This window comes from Dioszegia hungarica, assembly GCF_025882075.1.
Source record: "Dioszegia hungarica strain PDD-24b-2 chromosome Unknown MKK02contig_25, whole genome shotgun sequence".
Classification (NCBI taxonomy): Eukaryota; Fungi; Basidiomycota; class Tremellomycetes; order Tremellales; family Bulleribasidiaceae; genus Dioszegia; species Dioszegia hungarica.
This window is the reverse complement of record NW_026515779.1, coordinates 1,870,400-1,888,252: the sequence shown is the minus strand read 5'-3', so window position 1 is coordinate 1,888,252 and position 17,853 is coordinate 1,870,400. Positions and strand designations below refer to the sequence as shown.

Below are 17,853 nucleotides of genomic sequence, written 5' to 3'. Positions count from 1 at the left end.
GCTTCATCCCTTTGGCTCTACGACTGGCCCGAGTACGGGTACGCCACCAGAGAAAGATCTAATCTCCTCATGCCTTCGCGCCTTCAACAAAGAAACCTCCCCCGGTGCCAGCGGCTGGACCGTCCCCCTCCTCCAAATCGTCGCCCAAGACCCCATCGTCCTCACCTTCCTCCACTCCCTCACCACCTCTATCGTCGGCGGATACGCACCCGGCGTCCAGATGCTCTGTACGAGCCGGATCACTCCGCTGCTCAAGAAGGAGGAGATGGGTGTAGCAGGAGGGATTAGGCCGATTGCGGTGGGAGAGTTGATCTATCGCCTGGCGCTCAAGGCGATAGTGAGGAAGATGGTGAAGAGAGAGATGATGGCGAGGACGCAGTTCGGCGTCAACACCAAGGGAGGCGTAGAGCCGGTCGTCAGGTTGATTGATCGGGCGGTCAAGGGAGAGCTTGGGGTCGAGTACCGGTACGTTACCAGTCTTGATTTCAAGAATGCCTTCAACACCCTTCATCGCAAGATGATCGTCGACGGTCTCCGCAAACACGCACCCGGCCTCTATCGGTGCGCCAAGTGGGCCTACAACGACCGAACCCCCCTCATCGTCCCCGGCGCCCCCTTCCTCCTCTACTCGTCCGAAGGCGTCCGCCAAGGCGATCCATTCGGTCCCTTCCTCTTCTCCGTCGCCTATCGCCCCATCCTCGAGGCCCTCCAAGCCCACCTCGGCGATGACTTTATCATCGTCGCGTACCTCGACGACACCTACATCCTCTCTCGGTTCTCGGACCCGCTGGATCGCATCAGCGAGTTCTTCTCTCGACCAGAGTCAAGCCTGCAGCTCAATTTGAGCAAGTGCAAGACGCTGGGGATGGAGGATATCAGGGAGAATGGGATGGAGATACTGGGGACGATGGTCGGACCAGAGAGCGCCAGGCGAGTCTTCCTTACCAAGAAGGTTGATGCGCAGATTGCCAAGCTCCAACACCTATCCCGCCTCGACAAATCCCAATCCTCCTTCCTCATCTTCCGAACCTGCTTCCAGCAAGATCTGCGTCATCTCCAAAGATCTCTGGACACCTCCGACCTCGGGGACATTTGGGACCGGCTCGACTCCGCATACACTTCCATCATAACCGACATGCGGTCGTCTACTGGCTCGGGTCCAGCCGACGCCGAGCTCATCTCTCTGCCAGCCAAAATGGGAGGGATGGGAATACTCTCTCATCGTGAGTGTTCTGTTCATGCTCGAGCAGCGGCGGAGGAGAGTGCGGATGCTATCTTGGCCCCGATCTTGGGCGAGGGTAGAGAGGATGGATTGGACGATGAGGTCAAGGGACAGGGTGAGAGGTGTCAGGAGGCGTTTGAGATCAGAAGGGACGCGCTGCTGGAGAGGTTGGAGGATAAGGAGAGGAAGTCGATGGTTGAGAACGGTTCTCCGTTGGCAAGAAAGTGGATGTCCGCAATTCCATACAATTCTACAGGACATCTCACCAACTTCGAACTCTCCTGCGGTCTCCATTACCGCACCCTCCTTCCTCCCCTCCTTCCCTGCCGCCATTGCACCTCTCCCATCGAGCTCGGACACGACGAGGTCTGCCGAGGCGCCACCCGTCCCCAATATACCATCGTTCGCCATAATGGTATCGTCAACGCCATCGCAGACGCTCTACGGTCGGTCAGCGGTACCAGAGTGCAGCTCGAGCCGCTCACGACCGACCATGGGTCCCAGCGGCGCAACGACCTGCTCGTTTGGGGATCGGACGGGCTAGGGAACGCCACGACGGAGCATGACGTCAAGGTGTACTCTATCCTCGGCGACAAGGTCTACAAGTCGGTCGGGCAGATGAGGGCGGGCAGGTTGACGGAGGCGCCGCCTGCAGACGCCAATCCATGGGACAAGACCATGTGGCAGATGCAGCGGTACCTGTTCACGGTGGACGCAGAGACGGCGAAGGCGGCAGCTGGAGGGATGGGGAGATTCTCACCGTTGGTGTTCTCGGCGGGCGGTTTAGTCGAGAAGGGGACGATAGGGAGGATGATGGAATGGAAGGAGGCGGTATCGGATGGCGCGTGGGAGTACATGCTGCGGAGGATGGCGCTGGGACTGTTGAGGAGCAGGGCGAAGATGTGGGAGGTTGGAGGGTAGACGGAGTGATGAGTAGCTAACTTGATAGAAACACTTGTATCTCATAGCAATAAGTATGCACATCAATCACCCCTAAGCCCCCTAACCCTTGTCAATCACCCTTGTCCATCCATCCGCCTTTTCCCCCCTCCTCCTCCTATCATACACACTGTCGTCGACTCGGACGACGATGACGAGCTCGCCGACGTCATTGTCGCTACCGAGCGACCCATATCGACCAATCTACTCTCCCCACCGAAAAACACCGGAAAAGCGCCCAAGCCTATCCATCCCATCTTCAACCCTCCCGCCCATCCTCCTCGCCGTCTCGCGCCGCCTCCACGGATACGGCCCGACCCCAAGCGAGCGCCCGCGGTGATACCATGCTCACCTGGACGGGCGGTAGCGGGTGTCGTGCGAGCGGCACCAGTCGGCGTTAAGACCAAGGAGAAAGGAAAGGGGAGGGAGAAGGTGGTAGTGAGTACTCCTATACCGGCGCCTACTGTGGAGGACGCGCTGGATGAAGATGACGAAGTGGAAGAGGAGATCGAGGAAGTGAGAGACGGGATGTTCTACCAAGGGGACAGGGAGCCTGTACCGGTCGCCCAAGCCATGGAATACGACGACCCGATCGCCAAATACCTCTCCCTCCAACACCTCCCTCACATTCAAACACTACTTCCCTCTCACCTCCATGCGCCCTTCACTCAAGCCGCAAGGAGATGCGCCCAGCGCTACTTGGAGTCGCCGTCAACCGAGACACTCCTCTCCTTCCTCGCCCTCGTCAAAGTCGGACTTCCGCCAAAGAACCTTGGCAAAGCGGACAAGCCTGTCAAGCGGCTCGAGAACTACCCCATGGTCTCTTGGCCGAAGCCACCAGATGCGGCAGGTGGAGGAGGCGGGGTGGACCCAGTCAAAAGGGCAGAAAAGCTGATCAAGAGGGGGAAACTTGGCCAAGCGGGGAGGGCGCTGGTTGCGCAGGGCAAGGTGGCCCTGTACTCGGAGGGTGTGGGCAGTTCCTTAAAGAGCCTACACCCAGTTGGTGAGCTTCATCCCTTTGGCTCTACGACTGGCCCGAGTACGGGTACGCCACCAGAGAAAGATCTAATCTCCTCATGCCTTCGCGCCTTCAACAAAGAAACCTCCCCCGGTGCCAGCGGCTGGACCGTCCCCCTCCTCCAAATCGTCGCCCAAGACCCCATCGTCCTCACCTTCCTCCACTCCCTCACCACCTCTATCGTCGGCGGATACGCACCCGGCGTCCAGATGCTCTGTACGAGCCGGATCACTCCGCTGCTCAAGAAGGAGGAGATGGGTGTAGCAGGAGGGATTAGGCCGATTGCGGTGGGAGAGTTGATCTATCGCCTGGCGCTCAAGGCGATAGTGAGGAAGATGGTGAAGAGAGAGATGATGGCGAGGACGCAGTTCGGCGTCAACACCAAGGGAGGCGTAGAGCCGGTCGTCAGGTTGATTGATCGGGCGGTCAAGGGAGAGCTTGGGGTCGAGTACCGGTACGTTACCAGTCTTGATTTCAAGAATGCCTTCAACACCCTTCATCGCAAGATGATCGTCGACGGTCTCCGCAAACACGCACCCGGCCTCTATCGGTGCGCCAAGTGGGCCTACAACGACCGAACCCCCCTCATCGTCCCCGGCGCCCCCTTCCTCCTCTACTCGTCCGAAGGCGTCCGCCAAGGCGATCCATTCGGTCCCTTCCTCTTCTCCGTCGCCTATCGCCCCATCCTCGAGGCCCTCCAAGCCCACCTCGGCGATGACTTTATCATCGTCGCGTACCTCGACGACACCTACATCCTCTCTCGGTTCTCGGACCCGCTGGATCGCATCAGCGAGTTCTTCTCTCGACCAGAGTCAAGCCTGCAGCTCAATTTGAGCAAGTGCAAGACGCTGGGGATGGAGGATATCAGGGAGAATGGGATGGAGATACTGGGGACGATGGTCGGACCAGAGAGCGCCAGGCGAGTCTTCCTTACCAAGAAGGTTGATGCGCAGATTGCCAAGCTCCAACACCTATCCCGCCTCGACAAATCCCAATCCTCCTTCCTCATCTTCCGAACCTGCTTCCAGCAAGATCTGCGTCATCTCCAAAGATCTCTGGACACCTCCGACCTCGGGGACATTTGGGACCGGCTCGACTCCGCATACACTTCCATCATAACCGACATGCGGTCGTCTACTGGCTCGGGTCCAGCCGACGCCGAGCTCATCTCTCTGCCAGCCAAAATGGGAGGGATGGGAATACTCTCTCATCGTGAGTGTTCTGTTCATGCTCGAGCAGCGGCGGAGGAGAGTGCGGATGCTATCTTGGCCCCGATCTTGGGCGAGGGTAGAGAGGATGGATTGGACGATGAGGTCAAGGGACAGGGTGAGAGGTGTCAGGAGGCGTTTGAGATCAGAAGGGACGCGCTGCTGGAGAGGTTGGAGGATAAGGAGAGGAAGTCGATGGTTGAGAACGGTTCTCCGTTGGCAAGAAAGTGGATGTCCGCAATTCCATACAATTCTACAGGACATCTCACCAACTTCGAACTCTCCTGCGGTCTCCATTACCGCACCCTCCTTCCTCCCCTCCTTCCCTGCCGCCATTGCACCTCTCCCATCGAGCTCGGACACGACGAGGTCTGCCGAGGCGCCACCCGTCCCCAATATACCATCGTTCGCCATAATGGTATCGTCAACGCCATCGCAGACGCTCTACGGTCGGTCAGCGGTACCAGAGTGCAGCTCGAGCCGCTCACGACCGACCATGGGTCCCAGCGGCGCAACGACCTGCTCGTTTGGGGATCGGACGGGCTAGGGAACGCCACGACGGAGCATGACGTCAAGGTGTACTCTATCCTCGGCGACAAGGTCTACAAGTCGGTCGGGCAGATGAGGGCGGGCAGGTTGACGGAGGCGCCGCCTGCAGATGCTAATCCATGGGACAAGACCATGTGGCAGATGCAGCGGTACCTGTTCACGGTGGACGCAGAGACGGCGAAGGCGGCAGCTGGAGGGATGGGGAGATTCTCACCGTTGGTGTTCTCGGCGGGCGGTTTAGTCGAGAAGGGGACGATAGGGAGGATGATGGAATGGAAGGAGGCGGTATCGGATGGCGCGTGGGAGTACATGCTGCGGAGGATGGCGCTGGGACTGTTGAGGAGCAGGGCGAAGATGTGGGAGGTTGGAGGGTAGACGGAGTGATGAGTAGCTAACTTGATAGAAACACTTGTATCTCATAGCAATAAGTATGCACATCAATCACCCCCTACAAGACATCTCACCAACTTCGAACTCTCCTGCGGTCTCCATTACCGCACCCTCCTTCCTCCCCTCCTTCCCTGCCGCCATTGCACCTCTCCCATCGAGCTCGGACACGACGAGGTCTGCCGAGGCGCCACCCGTCTCCAATATACCATCGTTCGCCATAATGGTATCGTCAACGCCATCGCCGACGCTCTACGGTCGGTCAGCGGTACCAGAGTGCAGCTCGAGCCTCTCACGACCGACCACGGTTCCCAGCGGCGCAACGACCTGCTCGTTTGGGGATCGGACGGGCTAGGGAACGCCACGACGGAGCATGACGTCAAGGTGTACTCTATCCTCGGCGACAAGGTCTACAAGTCGGTCGGGCAGATGAGGGCGGGCAGGTTGACGGAGGCGCCGCCCGCAGACGCCAATCCATGGGACAAGACCATGTGGCAGATGCAGCGGTACCTATTCACGGTGGACGCAGAGACGGCGAAGGCGGCAGCTGGAGGGATGGGGAGATTCTCACCGTTGGTGTTCTCGGCGGGCGGTTTGGTCGAGAAGGGGACGATGGGAAGGATGATGGAATGGAAGGAGGCGGTATCGGACGGAGCTTGGGAGTACATGCTGCGGAGGATGGCGCTGGGGCTGTTGAGGAGCAGGGCGAAGATGTGGCAGGTTGGAGGGTAGACGGAGTGATGAGTAGCTAACTTGATAGAAACACTTGTATCTCATAGCAATAAGTATGCAGCTCAATCACCCTCCCCTCCTTCCCTGCCGCCATTGCACCTCTCCCATCGAGCTCGGACACGACGAGGTCTGCCGAGGCGCCACCCGTCTCCAATATACCATCGTTCGCCATAATGGTATCGTCAACGCCATCGCCGACGCTCTACGGTCGGTCAGCGGTACCAGAGTGCAGCTCGAGCCTCTCACGACCGACCACGGTTCCCAGCGGCGCAACGACCTGCTCGTTTGGGGATCGGACGGGCTAGGGAACGCCACGACGGAGCATGACGTCAAGGTGTACTCTATCCTCGGCGACAAGGTCTACAAGTCGGTCGGGCAGATGAGGGCGGGCAGGTTGACGGAGGCGCCGCCCGCAGACGCCAATCCATGGGACAAGACCATGTGGCAGATGCAGCGGTACCTATTCACGGTGGACGCAGAGACGGCGAAGGCGGCAGCTGGAGGGATGGGGAGATTCTCACCGTTGGTGTTCTCGGCGGGCGGTTTGGTCGAGAAGGGGACGATGGGAAGGATGATGGAATGGAAGGAGGCGGTATCGGACGGAGCTTGGGAGTACATGCTGCGGAGGATGGCGCTGGGGCTGTTGAGGAGCAGGGCGAAGATGTGGCAGGTTGGAGGGTAGACGGAGTGATGAGTAGCTAACTTGATAGAAACACTTGTATCTCATAGCAATAAGTATGCAGCTCAATCACCCTTGGAGGGATGGGGAGATTCTCACCGTTGGTGTTCTCGGCGGGCGGTTTGGTCGAGAAGGGGACGATGGGAAGGATGATGGAATGGAAGGAGGCGGTATCGGACGGAGCTTGGGAGTACATGCTGCGGAGGATGGCGCTGGGGCTGTTGAGGAGCAGGGCGAAGATGTGGCAGGTTGGAGGGTAGACGGAGTGATGAGTAGCTAACTTGATAGAAACACTTGTATCTCATAGCAATAAGTATGCAGCTCAATCACCCCTAAGTTACGATGCGTTTAGACGCCTCAGCCCTCCTCGCCACTGCCTGGTAGCCCCTCCCCTTCCCGCGTGCCTAGCCGCAAAGCCACACCATCGCAATGTCCAACGCAAATACTGCCCAGCCAAAGCTCACATACAGGCCGACATCCTCGGGATCCATTCCACGCCGGCCTTCGCGCCCCACCACAGCACGTACGCCTCAGCTCTCCCGTCTCTTCTGCGCCCTGAGTACCGCCAGTCCTGCAGACCACACCATACTGCCTGTACGCCCGACGGCTGAGTCTCGTCTCGTAGGGGTGCGGCGATCGCGTGGGTAGTGGTACGATTACGACGGCGGTGGCGTTGTGAGTGGCGGAGGTAGTCCTATGCCGTGTAGCGCTCGTGGACGGAGGTTGAGGATCGGTCGGTAGAAGATAGAAGTCCCGTGTTGGTGGCAAGCGAGCGGGGACGACGATTTGGGCCGCAAGGACGTGTCCGTGGTCGCAATCCGCTCAGAGACGCGCAGCCGGAGTGTAGACGTCCTATACGGTCGTAAGCTAGGTCTCCGTCGACCTGAATGGAGAGGGCAGAAGAGAGAGAGAAGAGTAGGGGTAGCACAATCAACTTACATAGCTCAAAAAGATATCCTCGAGCCTGGATTGAGCTCTCCGTCCGCCGAGCTTGATACGACCGGTAACGTCGTTCTGGGTGGTCGAGGCCGCTGGTCGACCTCACAACTGAGCACTGAAGATTCAGTGACGGGTACTGAGAAGTCAGCTGCAGCCCAAGCCGTTACAGACGCAACCCAAGAACACTCCAACCACTCACATCTGCGATGTACCGCGGGCGGACTGATGAGACAGGGCGTAGAGTCATCCGCGAATAGTGCCCAACTGCATGTCAAGTAAGGAGGATACACCAGGCCTGAGAGGGCGCTATAGGAGGGCTTGTGAGGCTAGGTCAGAGTGTGGACCGGCAAGGTGAACAAGAGGAATGGATCAAGCGCGGAAAGGTTACTTGACGACCTGGGCCTGGGTGCTGCTCCACCGGTCAGTAAGGTCGAGATGATCGATGATCTGCATCGCAGATGGTGCTTACCAACCAGTGTGCCCAGAGAGTGCATACCCTCTCTCATCAGCTATTTAGTTGGCTTAAAGCTGGGCCTTCGTCATTGAGAGAGAGAGTGAAAAGAGTAGTATCAGTAGATAGATCCACCCGGCGATATTTGATCAGCTCGCTCCGTCATCTGCCCTTTCATCCAACCGTACACTTCCCTCACGTACTCATTCCTGCTCGATATGCAGAGCTCGGTACAACGACCGCCAGAGACGCCCGTAAGCAGGTCCTGGGTTCCGAGAGCTTGTGACAGGTGTAAGTCTGGCCCACGGTCCCCGCCCACCCACTTGATCAAGCTGATTGTTCAGGCAGGAAGCGGAAAGCACGCTGTGGTGAGTGTACGAACAAGGCGTTCGCGCCTGGCGCTGATCTGTAGATGAGGCTGTACCCTGTCAGAACTGCTCCACTGCCGGAGTAAGCTGTACCCACAATGCCCCTGTACTCAAGCGAGGTCCACGCCCTCGGTACGTTCTCCACTTTTCCGGTCCTCATGACCAAGGGCTGATGTCTGCAGCCAACCACAACCTGATCTCGACTCGCGTCTCCGCAATCTGGAACATCTGATATCATCCATACCAAACGCCGGCGTCCAAGGCTCTCTATCTCTCTCGACCGACGAGCTCAACCAGGTCCGGACGGCCGCCCACTTCTCCCCGAGCTCAGACACCAGTACTCCGGATGCTGCAGGACTCGGGGCTCCAACCTCGATAGACATGAGCTGGATGGGGGGATTGTCGTTTGGGAATGGAACTGGATCGTCTGGGGTCTTGACGGAGGGGTCTGGGGAGTTGGCGGGGCGGATGGGGGAGTTGGACGGGTTCGCGGGGGAACCTCTCCTGCTTGGCGCCTTAGCAGGGGCCGGCGACGGGATGTTCCTGCCCAGTCGAGGTGGTCAGGGTATGGGGAGTGTATCATCTGGAAGTGGAGGAGGGGGAGGAGGCTCGAACCTATACGGGAAGGCAGGATCAGGCTACGGGCGAGATATGCTGTATCGGTGAGTACTGACTTGGCTGCCCTTGCATGCAGAGCTGATAGGACAGTGACTCGAGCGGTCAGACGAAATGGCTCGGCCCGTCAAGGTGAGTCTGCTTTTGCGATATTGCTGACCTCAGCGGTATGCCTCTGCTCGACCGCCTCAAGACTGTACATCCCACTCCCGCTCCGTCCGGTCTATCGCTCGCAGAGGAGTGGATGTCCCTATCCGCCGCTATCGGTATGACTGTCGACTCGCAGCAACTTCCGGGTCCGAGCCAGCCCTTCTCATCTCGATCCGACGTGCCATCGCAGGAGGAAGACGAGGCAGAGGCGATCTGGAGGCGGCTTCTGAGCGTGTGTCCGCAGGACTTGGTTGATCAGTGAGTGATCACCGCTAGCTGAGCTGATATCAGTCTTGTCCGAGCGTACTTTACCATTAGCCACTTGTGTGAGTCCACTCTGTCTCCTCGGAGTGACTTTCGCTGATCTTACAGTGTACCCCATCCTCCATGCACCCGCCTTCATGGATCAGTACTCGTCCCCTTCATCCCGCAAGAATCGCTCATTCGTCGCTCTCGTCCTCTCTATCTGCTGCCTCTCTTCCCGCTACACGCAAGATCCTCGCCTACCGGGCGCCAGTACGGGTCTCTTCGACCTCGCCCAACAGGTCGTTTCCACTCTGGCCTCGGAGCGGATGGATCTTGAACTCGTACAGGCGCTCTTCAACATGTCGGTTGTCCAAGAGGGCACATCTCGGCCGGCGCTGCTTTGGAGCTATCTCAGTCAAGCTGTATCGTAAGTCCGTGGCGAGGATCAAGCTGATCTCCAGCGGTGCCATCGAGCTCGGACTACACCGCCGGACGGACGAGTACAGCTCATTCTCAGCGATCGATGTTGAGGTTCGGAAGCGTACAATCTGGGCAATCTATGCGCAGGATATCAAGGCGAGCTGTACCTCTGGACGACCGCCTATACTACGTCTGGCAGATCTTGGTAAGCCGTCGATCTCCAATGTCTGGGCTCAAGCTAATCTACAGATGTGGAGGAGTGCTCGGCCGTCGACGACGTGTACATCTCTGCTCAGTCTGGTATCGGCGTACAGCCTACAGATCGTCCCTCTGTGATGGCGGGATTCGTCTGTGCGGTCAGATTGCATATGATACTGGAGAAGACGTGAGTTTTGTGCAGGTCAGGGCTGATCATCAGCATATCTCGGATCAATAGCACCACCGAGCAGAGCGAAACTCGTCCCTTCATCTCCCTTCTCCGCCCTCCCATTTCTCAACCTCCCCAAGATGAGCTACCGCTTCTCGACCATGTCACCGACGGCGTACCAGGCGACTGGGTATACACTCCAGCAACCGTTGCCGATCCCGATAGCGTCCGCTTCTTTCAAAAGACCCGAGTCTTTGCCCTGCAGAACTTCATCCGCCTGCTTATCGCTCGCCATCGGTTCAGCGAGATGCTGGAGCGGACTCGGAACGGCTCGGCATCGATGGCGGATATCCAGCCCATCTTGACGCAGATCACGCAGTGTGAGTGCTGCGATAGGCAGAGCTGATGATAGCTGCTTTGGGTATCATCGGGACGTACTGTGCTATTGACACGAGGGGCAGACTAGGCTTCTTTGGTGCTCATGCTGTATGTTCCTGTGATGATCGAGCTGATTGTAGATTGCTCAGCTATCTCAAGCGGGCGTAGGTCTCATCGGAGTCATACTCCATCTCCGTACTCAGCCTGGCGGAGGTGACGATGTCTCGCATTTGGCGATGCAGGGACTGCCTGCGGTGATCCAGGTTCTGCGTCAGCTGGGCAAGAGAGTGAGTAGTGTCTAGGCTATATCATGGTGGGACATGCGCTGACAAAGCAGCGTGCTGCCGGATCGCGGTCAGCCGAGCTACTCGCCGAGTTCTGCCGGGCCTGTCGTCTCGGTATCTTCACTGGCGCAGAGCCCATCGAGGACAGCGGCGATGCCGCACCTGTCGAGGTCCCCATGCTCCAGTCGCTACCTCGCCGATCATCCGCCTCCCTACCCTCAGCAGATCTCCCGCTCTCGGCTGGCGCGTTCGAGGACTGGCTGGAGATGGCGTTCTCGGACTCGGCGGACATCTGGGGTGTACCGCCGTCGACTTGATGTATCTTTTGGGGTTTGTGATCATCTCGCTGATCATCGTCAACGTTACTTACCCATTGATTCCCCTCTGCGCAGCTTCTCAAAGGCGCTGGTGCTCATGCGCGGAGGTCGCTCTGGACCGCGTGAGGCAGCGACGTGAGTGAGGCGGTACCGTCATTCTGTCACCATCATCAGGTTGACCGGAATCTTCCGGACTCATTATTGACCTCGCTCATACATCAATCCATCTTGATGCTGCCTGGTTCGACCTATCTGTGTCTCACTGCCACTAACCCCAACCACTGAGGCAAGCGGGCGTGAGGGTAGTTGTCGTCTAAAAGACACAATACTGCCCCGATGTTAAAGCGGCCTTCTTCGCCGGTGCAACGGCTGACAAGTGCAGGCTGCTCTGGCCTGCTGACTTCAGGCTGTCAGAGCGCAAGGGAGATATGATGTCCGCTTGCGATATCTGGGTACGAGTATTTGAGAGACCGCTTGTTCTCGCAAAGCCCATCTTCAGACCTGATGACGCAGTGCCCCTTGGAGTCCAGCGATACAACGTATATGCCGATTGACCAGAGACGCCCTGTCAGCCGCTGAGCCCCGTTCCATCTATGATGGGAAAGGATCTGATCTATCTGAGAATCTCTCAAGCACTCACGATAAGACCGCAACTGCACCCCAACAGGACATGCGTCGACTTGCGATCGGACGAGCAGAAGGGGCGGTGCTCACGGGCCCTCTGCGCTACTCCCACCAGTGCGAAGCCATGTGCTGCTATCAGAGCCGGCCTGTGACCCTCCTCGGCCCGCGAAGAATGATTCTCGACTGCCTGTGCTCGGTGACTGAGCTCGCTTGTCTACAGCCTCCAAGACGCGGCCGGATATGTCCACCGCACTGCAGCATGTCTGCAATGATTGCCAGCAGATGTACGACATGCTTCAACGTGTCAGATACAGCGTGAAGGTATATTGGGAGATTAGTGCTGCGACCAGTACGAGGCTCATGATTCCTAGCACCTATCCTGCCCCCAGTATGCCTGGCTGCTGCTACTTGTGCATGATCAGAAGAGGAGAGATCTACCATACACGGCGCGTAAGCCGCAGGGTGGGGAAAAGAACCGTCCCCCCACTTTACGCTTATCGGCCTGAACGAGCCGGAACGACTAGCCTCTTCCCCACTCTTGACTCTACATCCGCAGCCTTATCTACCCTTCGGAGATCCCTCCCACAGCTACTGCCGAGCACTTGTCTGAGGGTGGGGGAGGTCATGGGACTCGGAAGGTATATAGTCGAGCCGTCAGGCAAGGCGGAAGTCCCACATCCCCACCTCGTTTTCGTTCGCAATGGCCACTATCCCCCTCGAGAACGACAAGTATCCGCTTGACGAGGAGACTGTGCAGGATGTGCTCAGCGACGAGGACTACCGCAAGCTCGACAGGAGGGTGACGAGGAAGATTGATATACACATTCTGCCTTGGATCATCGTTTGTGAGTGGGACCGAACGCTCTGCGGGACGATAGCTGATCATACAGCGTACCTTCTGTGCGTCTCCCTCTATCCTCAAAAAGCGCATAGTTGATAGTGTCCAGAAATTATCTCGACCGAACCAACCTCGGCAATGCGCGGACTCTCAACAATGACATCCCCGGCCATTCCATGGTCGAGCAGCTCGACCTCCAAGGCGATCGCTACCTGCTCATTGTCGCTATCTTCTTCATGTCAGTCTTCGTCTTTCTCACCCAGTATCAAGAACTGATCCATAGACCATATGTGATCTTTGAGTTCCCAAGTAACCTCTTGATGAGTAAGTCCTCGCTCCAGTCCTCTTGAGGATGACTGGAGCTGAACTGGCAGAGTACTTCACGCCCTCCCGATGGATATCCCGGATCATGGTTTCTTGGGGAATCGGTAAGTCGCTTACTGCTATCACCTGCTAAGCTTTCAATGTCTGGGCAGACGCTGACGCCCAGTCACCTGCTGTACCGCTGCCGTCAAGAGCTATGAGGGGCTCATCGCCTGTCGTATCTTCCTCGGTATCGCTGAAGCTGGATTCTTCGTAGGTTCTTGTTCCCAGCTCCCATGTACCGGGGCTAACGAGCAGCCTGGTATCCTCTGTTACCTCTGCTTCTGGTACCCTCCTACCATCCGCGCGACTCGTATGGCCTTCTTCTCTGCCTCGATCACCATTGCCGGTATGCTGCATGTCTCTTTCGGGAGGAGATCAAACTGACAACCCAGGCGCTTTCGGCGGTCTCATCGCTACTGGGGTCTCTTTCATGTCTGGCAAGGGAGGCTTGTATGGCTGGCAGTGGCTGTGGGTGTCTGCTTTACCCGACCGCTCTTCCACATATCTGCGACTGCGCCTACACTCCGTACCCATACCGACATGTTTGGGCATCCGCTGACTACTCAGATTCCTCCTCGAAGGCATGCCCACTATCATCATCGGCGTCGCCATCTGGTTCTGCCTCCCCGACTACCCCGAGACCGCCTCTTGGCTCACCGAGGAGGAGCGGGCCCACGCGATGGAGCGCATGGGGCCGTACGCACCCAAGGGAACCGACAAGCACTTTGACAAGAAGGAGTTTGTCTCGACCGTCATGAGCTGGAACTTTGTGCTATTCTCTGTGGCCTACTTCCTCATGGCGTAAGTCATAGTCACCCGAGTCGTTAGCTAGCTGACCAATCAGCAATTCCGGAAACGCATTCGGCTACTTTACCCCCACCATCGTCGCCACCCTTGGCTATACTGGCTGTGAGTCCCCTTTCTTCTGTCTCAACTATTAGCTGACAACGCAGACCTCGGCCAGCTCATGACAGTACCGCCTAACGTACTTGGCTTCTTCGCCATCATCGGCAACTCGATGTGGTCCGACTACCGCAAAGAACGTCCCACCCATGTCCTCGGCGCGCTCGCATTCGTCATGACCGGCTGGATCTTGCTTGCCTCAGTCGACGGTGTCGGCGGTCGTTACGTCGGTGTTCACATGGTCGCTTGTACCAACGCGGCCATCATTCCCTTCGTCGGCTACCTGTCATCGTCCTTCAAGGGATCGACCTCAACCGGGATTGCCATGGGTGGCGTGTGAGTCCATACATGTGATGAAGGTAGTTTCGTGGCTGACAAGCAGGGTGGCTATCGCCAATCTCTCCGGCATAGTCACTCCCTTTGTCTTTCCCGCCGCAAACGCGCCCCGGTAGTAAGTCGCGAGACCCGCTATCATGCTGTTACACGACCCCTTGTCTTCGTCAACATCGCTGACTTGATCAGCTACCCAGGTCTGTGGACCCTCTTTGCCATGCTCGGCACCTCCGCCATTCTGGTTGGCATCCTGTGGTACCGCCTTGGTAGCAGCGCCGAATATCGCGAGGCAGAGCCGGATCAGGCGATCGAGAGCGAGACAATCGATCCGCTCGATGAGCAGTCCAGGCCGGTGCCTCGCGAGACCGCTGTGTTGGAAGATGACGTCAAAGCGCGCGCTTGAGATGCGCTTATCGGAATTGAGGGTAATTCTGTAGGTGGGCGAGCTCGAGGAAGTAGTAGTCAAGGGATTTTCTTCGATGCATTCAGGCTTGTCAAGCGCTACAAGCGATTGCGACATCATCTCGCCCCAAGTTTGGCTCGTTTTGCGCTTTTTCCGCCGAACTTGTCTGAGATGACCCTCATCAGGTATTCCTCTATGCACGTATGCTTCGGTCAGGTCGCTTCTCGATAGCGCTCCGCCCAGACTCCTTGCACATGCTCATGCTGGCAAGAAGCAGAGTAAGAACCGACCGCCACAGTCAGCGATAGGAGCCACTTGGCGTTTCGGAGGATCCGAAGATTCGGACAAACCGGTTGCTATTTTTGGCCGCTTGACCTCCACCTCCCGTGGCTCTCTCCACCCATTGCCGCCGACTCATATTAAGAGGACCAGGAGCCCCCTCCTTGCCCCTCATCCCCCCACACCATACTCCTTGACCATGTCCTTCCGCAAATCCGACGAGATCCTCAAGATCGAGACCCACCATGTCGAAGCCGGAGAGGAGGGCGAACGGAGAGTCCAGTGGGATGGCTCGGCTGGCTTTGACATTGAAACGGAGCGCAAATTGACAAAGTCACTCCTCCGCAAGCTCGACACGCGTATGCTCCCCATGCTGGCGGTGCTCTTCTTGTTCTCCTTCCTGGATCGCACCAACATCGGAAATGCTAAAGTGAGTAGTCTCTCTGAACGCGAGGGGTCCACGCTGACTGGCAGATTCTCGGTCTCCAGACAGACCTCCGCCTCGATGCCACCCAATACTCCTCCTGCCTCGCCATTTTCTTCGCCTTCTATATCGCATCCGAAGTACCCTCCAACCTCATCATCAAGAAAGTCTCGCCCCGCATCTGGCTCGGTGTCCTCACCATGATCTGGGGCGTCATCGGCATGGCCATGGGCTTCGTCCAGGACTTTACGGGCATGCTGGTCGTGCGGGCGTTCTTGGGTGCCTCGGAGGGAGGGCTACTCCCCGGTATCGTCCTCTACCTCTCCATGATGTACCGCCGTCAAGAGATCGGGTTCAGACTGGGTATCATCTACTCTGCTGCGAGTCTGTCTGGAGCTTTCGGCGGTCTACTCGGTACGTTCTCCTTGGTTCGGACACGGCCTTGCTGACCAGCAGCTACTGGTCTGTACCAAATCGGGAATGTGGGAGGGCAGAGCGGATGGCGCTGGATCTTGATCATCGAAGGTGTGTCCACTCAGCCTTTCTGCTTGTACTCGGCTGACGTCCAGGTATCCTCACTGTCGGTGTCGGCCTCGCTGCCATCCTCATCCTCCCCTCGGACGTCGAGAAGGCCCGCTTCTTCACGGACGACGAGCGCAAGCTAGCTATCGCCCGCCTCCTCGCCGACCGGCCCATGGCTGTCGATGCCAACGGCGACACCGTCATCCTTGCCGAGCCCTTCTCATGGTGGCGCGTCGGAGAGGCCGTCCTCTCCATCAAGACCTGGCTCTCGGCTATCGCTTACTTTGCCATCCTCAGCGCCCTCTACTCTTTCGGCCTCTTCGTCCCCTCCATTATCCAAGGTCTCGGATACAGCGCCATCAATGCCCAACTCTACTCGGTCCCTCCTTACGCCGTGGCTGCCTTCCTCACTGTCTGCGCCGCCTACGTATCGGACAAGTACAAGATCCGCGGTCCTATCATGCTCGCCTTCCTCCCCCTCTCCATCATCGGCTATGGTGTCATTGCCAACACGTCTGACCTCAAGCTCAAGTACGGGATGCTCTTCATGATGGCGGCCGGTCTCTACCCTTCGGTCCCTCCCGTTCTCGTCTGGCTCGGTGAGTTTACGCTTCATTTCGCCTGCTGGCAAGGCTTCGAGACTGACGATGCGCAGCGGGCAACAATACGAACCATTATACCCGTGCAACGGCCATCGGGCTGCAGCTGGCTATCGCAAACTGCGGCGGATTCGTGGCCGCGTTTGTCTACCCCTCCACGCAAGCGCCGTCGTATCAGCCGTCCCACACGCTCATCATGGGTCTCCTCATCGGCGCATGGGTGCTCGTGGCGGTAAAGTGTGCGTATCTTGCTTTCCTCAACAGGCAGAAGGCGGCGGGGAAGCACGACAGGCATATCGGGTGTGGGGACAACAGGGATCCGGCTTTCAAGTATGTCATTTAGGGATGTAGTTGTACTGTACCATTTGGGGTAGATCTAGTGTAGAATGAATTAGGATGCTTGACAGAGCAAGCCCCGCATGGTTGATGACCTGCACAGATCCTCAGAAGCCTATGTGCGCTCAATTGCCTACCTCGGTTCTTCTGTCGCAGTCACCTCATTTTAAGGGGGCGAGAGGGACACCTGGCCGAGCAGACATGAGAGAAGACAAGGGAGAAGGCAGAGGAGATGGCAAGGGAGAAGGAGGGGGGTGAATGTGCCGAAGAGCGCCAGGTACTTGCATGCTTGTAGTGTTACTCTTGCTTAGGTAAATTTAGCGGCCATATGTTCGACCTGTACTGCTCATATACTGCTGTGAATGCGTAGCCAAGCCTGCGATATGGTATGTGATAACGGAGGGGAGCAAGAGGCGAAGGGAAACTCTGAAACCAACCTGAAACACCTGAAACACCACCCAAACGAGTCCGTGCGCCGCCCCATCTCAGCGGAGTCTCGCTAGGTGTTTGACGAGAAGAGTGAGAGTGTGCGTGCGAGTCACTTGGGCAGCTCCTTGATAGGCTAGCTAGTCTGCATGATGCCCATAGAGCTCCTGTCTTTGGTCTCTACCGTCATCACAGTCGCAAAGAAACCCGCAGAATTGGGGCGAGCGAACCTAGCGATAACTTCAAAAGGTGTACTCGAAGTACGCTGGAGGATCCGCAAGTACCTCAACTGCGGCTGTACCTACGCTGATTACTTGCCCAAAGTGATCGCTTCAGGCCTCCCACTGGCCGCATCTATATGGACAGAATCACACTGCTCCCGCCCGCGCGGGCAATTACCGGCATCGCTACCTACAGTCAGTAAGCTGTAGATCGCAAGGTATCACATCCTGAAGGCCTCTCTATACGCGCTGTGCAGAGCTTCTGACCAAGTCACAAACCAAAGATAAGCAGGATACCCATCAGTAAGAG

The 17,853-nt window shown here is 57.6% G+C and overlaps 4 protein-coding genes across 4 annotated transcripts; all 4 read left to right on the top strand.

Annotated features, from left to right (window-relative positions):
- Positions 1–2,505: 2,505 nt before the first annotated feature.
- Positions 2,506–3,575, top strand: MKK02DRAFT_30629 (uncharacterized protein; the record flags this gene model as incomplete). The annotated part of the gene is made up of 3 exons (XM_053088096.1): positions 2,506–2,557; positions 2,601–3,437; positions 3,541–3,575. The coding sequence occupies 3 exons, from the start codon at positions 2,506–2,508 to the stop codon at positions 3,573–3,575; spliced, it is 924 nt and encodes a 307-aa protein (XP_052942685.1).
- Positions 3,576–7,941: 4,366 nt separating this feature from the next.
- Positions 7,942–11,269, top strand: MKK02DRAFT_30628 (fungal-specific transcription factor domain-containing protein; the record flags this gene model as incomplete). Its single annotated transcript, XM_053088095.1, has 16 exons — positions 7,942–8,003; positions 8,048–8,093; positions 8,150–8,378; positions 8,469–8,492; positions 8,537–8,624; positions 8,675–9,154; positions 9,201–9,239; positions 9,273–9,515; positions 9,549–9,583; positions 9,630–9,930; positions 9,965–10,128; positions 10,173–10,308; positions 10,342–10,670; positions 10,703–10,776; positions 10,809–10,955; positions 11,006–11,269. 16 exons carry the CDS (start codon positions 7,942–7,944, stop codon positions 11,267–11,269), a joined length of 2,661 nt encoding a protein of 886 aa, XP_052942684.1.
- A 1,324-nt stretch (positions 11,270–12,593) lies between these two features.
- MKK02DRAFT_41220 (major facilitator superfamily transporter) lies at positions 12,594–14,736 on the top strand (the record flags this gene model as incomplete). Its single annotated transcript, XM_053091483.1, has 13 exons — positions 12,594–12,738; positions 12,784–12,793; positions 12,841–12,969; positions 13,015–13,055; positions 13,106–13,159; positions 13,222–13,307; positions 13,353–13,443; positions 13,490–13,565; positions 13,665–13,898; positions 13,942–14,006; positions 14,051–14,336; positions 14,383–14,451; positions 14,523–14,736. 13 exons carry the CDS (start codon positions 12,594–12,596, stop codon positions 14,734–14,736), a joined length of 1,500 nt encoding a protein of 499 aa, XP_052942683.1.
- A 478-nt stretch (positions 14,737–15,214) lies between these two features.
- On the top strand, positions 15,215–16,903 carry MKK02DRAFT_41219 (major facilitator superfamily domain-containing protein; the record flags this gene model as incomplete). The annotated part of the gene is made up of 5 exons (XM_053091482.1): positions 15,215–15,445; positions 15,490–15,853; positions 15,896–15,964; positions 16,009–16,560; positions 16,617–16,903. The coding sequence occupies 5 exons, from the start codon at positions 15,215–15,217 to the stop codon at positions 16,901–16,903; spliced, it is 1,503 nt and encodes a 500-aa protein (XP_052942682.1).
- Between the last annotated feature and the right edge of the window lie 950 nt (positions 16,904–17,853).